Genomic DNA, 8,234 nt, shown 5'->3' on the forward strand with positions numbered 1-8,234 from the left:
TCTCGTTCACTTGAATTTATTTTGAAGATTTTAGAAAGAAGTTCCTGGAATACGGGTTCATTATACATAGAAATTATTAACTTTTCCCTATCAATGCATGGAATGAATTGATATAATTGATTAGTATGGTTTGATCAATGATAACTTATAAAATTAATATCCATCGTCATCCTCTTCAGCCATTTCCTTCGCCAGTTCAAGATCCTAAATAAAACAACCAGATTTTATTCAAAGGGACAGAAACGTGATATCAAGTGACCTTCTGTTTATAAATAGCCTATCTAGTAGGGGGGAGTTAATTTCCAAAAATAAAACAAGCATTTTTCTCATGTATTGCGAAATCCCAGATCTCAGAAAAAGAGACATGGAGGTTAAAACTTGGAGTCCCAGTTAGCTAACGAAGACGACCTCCAATCAAAAAGTCGCCATAGTTCTGTGATGAAATCTTTAAATTCACTCCCACCTACTGTCTAGTGTCTATATATAGTCATACAAATATAATCAAAAAATCATTTTACAATTCACCTTCGATGAATGAATCCAATACGGAATTACAATTAATTAATAAAAATGCTAATAATTAAATATGATTATATTTATTTGATCATTATTTTATAGTTTGATGTTTTAATATTTAAAGGGACTGTCGTTGTAATTTAGAAGAGTTGCCTGATTAACAATAGTACCCTTTAAAGGAAAATAATGAATTTAAATGAATTTTACATGGATATCTTATTCCTTCTTAAAGGGAGAGACTGCCAATGTGCAGTAGTTGAACTGAGAATTTTTTTTTAGGATTCATTTGAGACAAGAAAAACATTTTAATGATGTATAATTACTGAGTTTGAGCACAAAGTCTATGTTCAAAATCATCCATTTGGGTGGTTATGATGATACAGTTTGTTTATGCATTATACATTAGAGAAAGAAATAACTGAATAAGATTACTTATTTTCGATGAAAGTCAATTTTTATTTTTTAATCTGTTTCTAAACACTGAATTGGTTTACTGTAGCATTTTTGCTACAATTTTTGTTGACATTATTTAATAATTTTTTAAAAATCGATTCTCAAAACGTAACCACCTTATTGGATGATTTTTCAACGTCGACTTTGCGCTAAAACTCAGTAATAATGCAACATTAAAACGTTTTATATGCCACAAATAAATCCTAAAAAATGTCTATGCAAAACTACCTTCTCCATTCAACTACAATACATTGCCGGTCACTCCCTTTAAAAATACAAAGCTTTCAGGGTACCATTGTGAATCGTAAATGCTGCTTTATCATCGAGTTCACTTGACATTACGACTACAGTCACTTTAAACACCATGAAATTTAAAAATCAAATTATGAATTTTAGAGATTGTTTGAGGCACTTCTATCTGTTGCGTCTATAGGGAGAAAGTGCAGTTTATTACCACAACTCGGCCTGAAGAACGTAGTGCTCAGATCGTAAATAGTTCAATTTATTCAAAACAAATCATTTATATATAACAACCTAGAATCATCAATTTTTTCGACTCATTCGTATATAGTTGATATTTCATAATAATTTAATTTGTTTTACATACAATGCACTTAAAACAACGTTTTTTTTTGTCCGCTAGGTGTCTCTCCCGCGTGGAACCACAGATAAATCGAGATCAGAGACACCTGGAGGCCAACATTTTCGTTTAAATTGCATCATATATAAAACAAATAAAAATATTGTGTTTTAACCATTTTCTCCATATAGACGCAACAGATAAATGTAAGATTAGTAGCGATCAACATCGAATTCTTTTCAACATAAGCCTATACCATACCACCTTCCATTTTTCGCGAACACTCCCTTTCATTGTGAAATTAGCGATAATTATTCTGTTGTTTTTTCAAGATAAGCGTTACGATCCCAATAACAAGACACAAAATCTTACCTGGGCTTCCCTCTCCCTTCTGTCCTCAGCTGACTCTAGATCCTTGTTGTAGGATTTAGGAGGAAACCTCATTGCTTTCACCTTAATAGATATTTTTAATTATACTCATGACCATCATGATCATCATCAGGATAGTCAGGACCATCATGATCATCATGACCATCAGGACCATTAAACCCGTCAACCAACATGCAAATCATGGCCGTCATGACCATCATGAAAATCATGTCCATCATACCCGTCACGATCACCATGACTATCATGACTATCAGGGCACAATGCTTAGGATGAATTTTGATTGATTTGTCCGATCAAAATATGAGTATGGATCCGGTTCCGCTTTTACATTCTTTCTTGCATCAAATATAAATTTAAAATCTTTAAATATATCCCACTTGGATCCGTCACGAATTTTGGGGCGGAAGCTTTGACAACATACCAACTGTAAAAAAAGTTTTTCTCCCCAAAATTCATCAGGATTATAACCATGCAGCATACATTTTAATAAAATCAAATAAAACATGCGATGAATTGTTTTTAATGATAATGATAATGATCTTGATCTTGATATTGATATTGATAACGATATATTATTGACAATTGAATAATTATATTGATTATTGATATTGAATAATGATAATGATAATGGTATTGAATATTGATCTTGATCTTGATATTAATATTGAGATTGCTAACGATAGTGATAATGATGATAATACTAGTGATATAATAATGAAAATAATGTATGTCACTCAAAATGAAATATGAAATAAAATGGTTGAAAAATCAGTTAATTTTGCAAAACAAAAGAGGGAGCAATTAGTTTAGAAACTGTTTAGTAACACGAGGCTGGGGATTTAATTACCTAGTTGCATAAACATCACTAGTATCCTTACTCTGCATCCATCCGTTCTCGTGATCTAAACAAATATATTTGGATTGGTATTAATATTAATATTAATATTAATATTGTCAATATTTATGAATGAGTTCCTATTTGGGGAGCAAAATCCAATTTTTAATATGATAAACTGAATTTTAGACTTAAGACATCATTTTAAGTCGAGACATTGCGGATTTATGATGCGGAGGACAATTGTCAAAATTTAACATTTTAAAGATTGAAAGATCTACGAACAGATCTTCCTAAAATCTCAATATTTTTCAGAATAAGGTTTATTAAAGGTACTGATATGAATCAGACCTGATATAAAACAACGTGAACAGTCTCTTTATAAGAACTAAAAAATACCAACGAGCGTACTCTTATAATCTAAAACGTTGTTAAAGTGACAAACCGGCTATGTAAGGTAGTTAAACTAAGTATGCAGTGTTGTGGACAAATTCGTTAGGATTCATTTGAGACATATAAAACTTTGAAGAATTTTAAGAAATCTGCGAACAAATTCATGGGAAATAAGAAATTCAATATGATGATGAAAAATTCTCTAACTTCGATTTCATTTGAGAAATATGTTCCTTAACATCTAATTAGTTTACTATAGAATTTTGAGAATCGATTTTTTAAAAATTATTAAATAATGACAACAAGAATTGTAGCAAAAATTCTACAGTAAACCAATTAAGTGTTTAGGAACAGATTGATAAAATAAAAATTGACTGTCATCGAAAATAGAAGTAATCTTATTCAGTCATTTGTTTCTCTAATGTCTCATTGTTTACAAACGTTTTCTGTAGATTTCCTGAAATTTTTATTGAAAAGACGACAGTTGAAAAATTTGAAGAAATCAGCGAACAAAAAAAATATTCTTATCCTTTAAATAGTTCATAATAGTGATGAAAACAAATAATTTGATTCTTACATTGATTTATTTACAAATTGCTATTGAGAAATATGTTCATAAACATTTAATTAGTTTATTGTTGATATTTTTTGACATTTTTCGTCGTCGTTATTTGATGATTAAAAAAACCGATTCTGAAAATGAACCCACCCAAATTCATGATTTTGAACGTCGTCTTTGCGCTCAAACTCAGTAATTAAAATAATTAGTACATAACTTATAAAAAGTTTAGTACACTACCATATATATACATCGTGGAAACATTTAATATGTCTCAAATGAATCCTTAAGAATTTGTCCACAACATTGCATACTCAGTTTAACTACCCTACATAGCTGGTCTGTCCCTTTGATAATAGCTGAATTCCTTTAAGGTTTAAATTTTGAAAATACAGATATTTAAAATAATCTCTGTAGAAAGTACGTTCATAAATAATTTTCAACCCTTACGAAGGGATGTAAATAAAAATGTAGATTTTCCCGTCTTTACAGTTTGGTGGAGCGCTGCATTTAGTTGCACATTGGAAATTAAGAGTAAACAATTCTATATAGAGTTCAGAGAAAAGAAAGAAAGCAGGATCCTCAGCTAGTTTATTTAAATATAGGGTTCAGGAAAAAAGCAAGATCCTTTAAAAATAGTTTTTTCTTGTAAAGTGGCGAACTACAAGGACATCCAAAATGAAATTCTTTCCTTTTTATTTACAAAATCAGCCGAATATGATTGAAAGATGGACGAGCAAGAAAAAATAAAGAACAAGAAATATAGAAATCTCAAAATATTTTCATCTGATATCATATAAATATTTAAAATATTGTAAAATATAGTTATTTAAATTATTAAAGTTAAAATAAAGTAAATTTCTCTAGAATTAATTTTTCTTCCACCCCCTTTTGAAAATCCCCAGAAGTTATAGATGTTTTTTTTAAAGGATTTTATTTGCTAAATTGGAATGGGGGGTTGGCGGGTATTCCGGGGTTTAATTCTAAAAAATATACATCACACCCCTTCCCGTGTCAATTTCCATACTTTATAATATAAACACAATAATATTAAATATTTTGTAAATTTTAACAAGGTATAGATTATCCTACCTAGTACAGCTTCAATAACTCCATCTCTAATCGCCTAAAACATGAAATAAATATATATAATATATTAAGATATGTGTGTACTGTGTAATGTATGTCCAGGTTTAAACAATCCTTAAACACTTTGCACAACATTTAGACTTAAAAAACCAAGATGAATGAAGAGATCCAAGTTAGCTCTTGGCTGCCTTTCGGCAGGTAATAACTCGGAAATACAAGAACTATTCAGATGACTACAAAAGAAAGGACTATAATGCATAGACATAAGATATGTCTCTGAAACAATAGACCAACTACAACACAACAAAGTTCTCCACAGAAGGCCGCTAGAAGTTAACAAACAGGAAAAGTTACATCAAGGAAGATAAGATGACTATCTAAACTCAGATCAGGATACAGTATCTACCTAAACTCTTAGATGTCTAGGATAGACAGCGACATTCAAAATATCTGCCCAAACTGCCAGGAAGCTCCACAGGACACAACTCATATATTCAATTGCACCTCTAAACCCACCCAACTAACCAATAGCAGTCTCTGGGACAAACCACAGAAGGCTGCAAGCTTCCTTGGACTATATGAAGAGAAGAGATCTAATGACCGGATGATTGGCTACAACAACAACAACCAAAACAAAGAACCCTAGATTTACCTGAACAATGGACCCTGGGTTTACCTGAGGGATGGACCCTAGATTTACCTGACCGACAGACCCTAAATTTACCTGACCGAAGGTCCCTGGATTTACCTGAAGGATGGACCCTGGATTTACCTGACCGACGGACCCTGAATTTACCTGACCGAAGGTCCCTGAATTTACCAGAAGGATGGACCCTGGATTTACCTGACCGACGGACCCTGAATTTACCTGACCGAAGGTCCCTGGATTTACCTGAAGGATGGACCCTGGATTTACCTGACCGACGGACCCTGAATTTACCTGACCGAAGGTCCCTGGATTTACCAGAAGGATGGACCCTGGATTTACCTGACCGACGGACCCTGAATTTACCTGACCGAAGGTCCCTGGATTTACCAGAAGGATTGACCCTGGATATACCTGACCGAAGGACTCTGGATTTACCTGAAGGATGGACCCTGGATTTACCTGAAGGATGGATCCTAAATTTACCTAAAGGATGGACCCTGGATATACCTGACCGAAGGTTCCTGGATTTACCTGACTGAAGGTCCCTGAATTTACCCAAAGGATGGACCCTGGATTTACCTGACCTAAGGACCCTGAATTTACCTGATCGAAAGACCCTGGATTTGCCTGAAGGATGGAACCTAGATTTACCTGACCGAAGGACCCTAGATTTACTTGATCGAAGGTCCCTGGATTTACCTGAAGGATGGACCCTGGATTTACCTCACAGAAGGACCCTAGATTTACCCAAAGGATGGACCCTGGATATACCTGACCGAAGGACCCTGGATTTACCTTTGCTACGATGAACTCCGCATCTTCAGGAGAGTCTAGGAGTAACTTCTTCGCAATATCTGAGAATTTGATCCGAGAGTAGGCCAGGGAGATGGTTCTAAATATTATTAATATTTTTCAAACGTTTCTAATAAAAATTCATATCACAATTATTNTATTAGCCTTATTAAATTTTTCAAAATGATTCATTCTTCTTAAATTTTCTGATTTGTCCCCTAAATCATAATTTAGACCCATTGACGCGGTCTAATTTGATGTGGGACACCATGTATAATACACTATGGTGCCTGGAATTACCCTCCGCCCTTTAATGATATACTATGCTACCTGGAACTAACCCTCCCCTTAATTATACACTATGGTGCCTGGAATAATCCCCCCCCCCTTTAACGGATAGTAAACTTAACTACCTGGAACTGGGCAGCGAACTTGTTGACAACCTGATCAAACCTAACCAAGTCACCACTCTTCACTGCCTGGGTCAACTAGATAGACTTATAGTTAGCAAGCTTGCTAGATAGATAGATAGATTTATAGCTAGCTAGCTAGATAGATAGCTCAGTAGATCAATACATAGTAGCCAGTAGCTAGGTAGAATGGTTGAAGCTAGGCAAAATTTTAAGAGTCTTACACAAAAAATGTGGGTTAATGTTGAAAAAATGTGGATTAATGTTGAAAAGATGTGGATTAATGCTGAAAAAATGACTGAAGGATGGATCCTAAATTTACCTAAAGGATGGACTCTGGATATACCTGACCGAAGGTTCCTGGATTTACCTGACTGAAGGTCCCTGAATTTACCCAAAGGATGGACCCTGAATTTACCTGACCGAAGGACCCTGAATTTACCTGATCGAAAGACCCTGGATTTACCTGAAGGATGGAACCTAGATTTACCTGACCGAAGGACCCTGGATTTACCTGATCGAAGGTCCCTGGATTTACCTGAAGGATGGACCCTGGATTTACCTCACCGAAGGACCCTAGATTTACCCAAAGGATGGACCCTGGATATACCTGACCAAAGGACCCTGGATTTACCTTTGCTACGATGAACTCCGCATCTTCAGGAGAGTCTAGGAGTAACTTCTTCGCAATATCTGAGAATTTGATCCGAGAGTAGGCCAGGGAGATGGTTCTAAATATTATTAATATTTTTCAAACGTTTCTAATAAAAATTCATATCACAATTATTATGGTTCGCAATGCTATGAAGTTATTGAACAGAAAAAAGATCTTTGTCGAGATTACGTAAAAAAATAATTTGTCCCGAACTTCGAAAAGTCCAAAAAAAATTGAAGTCCAAATGACACAAAATTTTGGATTCCCGGAACGGCAGAATAAGTAGGATCCACGGATCCTGATCAATGGGACAAAATATCAACCAAAACCTTTGCTCTCAAAAACACGAATCTCAACTGAACTAACAAGAAAAAACTTCTTCTTAATCTCTGAAGGGTTCATAATTTTTTTCCCATAAAAATATGCAACGACAAAAATTAATAAAATGTTCTTTTTAAAATTCTCCTACCATTTAAAAATTGACTTTATAGCACAGAGCTATAATATACAACAATTCAAAATTATCATTATTGAGCATGAAAAAATCATCTCCTTCAAATTAAACGTTTTAGCACGGTGCTATACAATAGGTAATTAAACATGAATACATTATTGAACAGCTTAATTCTAAACTGAGATTTATGATAAAATTAATTTTATAAACCAAAAATAATTTTTGGTAAGTTCTTCTAAACGGAAATCCGCAAAATGACAACCCATAAATTAGAATATAAAATGATTTTTTTTGTAAATTTGAGTAAACTAGCCTTATAGGGCGCTTCGCGCCCATCTTCTAAATTAATTGTGAACATGTTCTCTTTGTGAACATCGTAAAACAAAACAAAAATAATTCGCGGATTTTCACAAAAAATTTCGTGGATTTTCAAAATTTTAAAAAATTTAATGAAGATCG

The 8,234-nt window shown here is 33.7% G+C and overlaps 1 protein-coding gene across 1 annotated transcript in view; it reads right to left on the reverse strand.

The window, feature by feature from the left end:
* LOC111709315 (probable 26S proteasome non-ATPase regulatory subunit 3) overlaps window positions 1–8,234 on the reverse strand; it is a 19,384-nt gene continuing 11,150 nt past the window's right edge. The window contains 6 exon segments of the mRNA XM_023482952.1: window positions 1–204; window positions 1,922–2,018; window positions 2,787–2,841; window positions 4,819–4,852; window positions 6,260–6,356; window positions 6,662–6,744. Of these exon segments, the coding sequence (XP_023338720.1) occupies window positions 154–204; window positions 1,922–2,018; window positions 2,787–2,841; window positions 4,819–4,852; window positions 6,260–6,356; window positions 6,662–6,744 (417 nt within the window). The 3' untranslated portion in view covers window positions 1–153.

This window comes from Eurytemora carolleeae, unplaced genomic scaffold (genome assembly GCF_000591075.1).
Source record: "Eurytemora carolleeae unplaced genomic scaffold, Eaff_2.0 scaffold315, whole genome shotgun sequence".
In the NCBI taxonomy this organism is placed as follows: Eukaryota; Metazoa; Arthropoda; class Copepoda; order Calanoida; family Temoridae; genus Eurytemora; species Eurytemora carolleeae.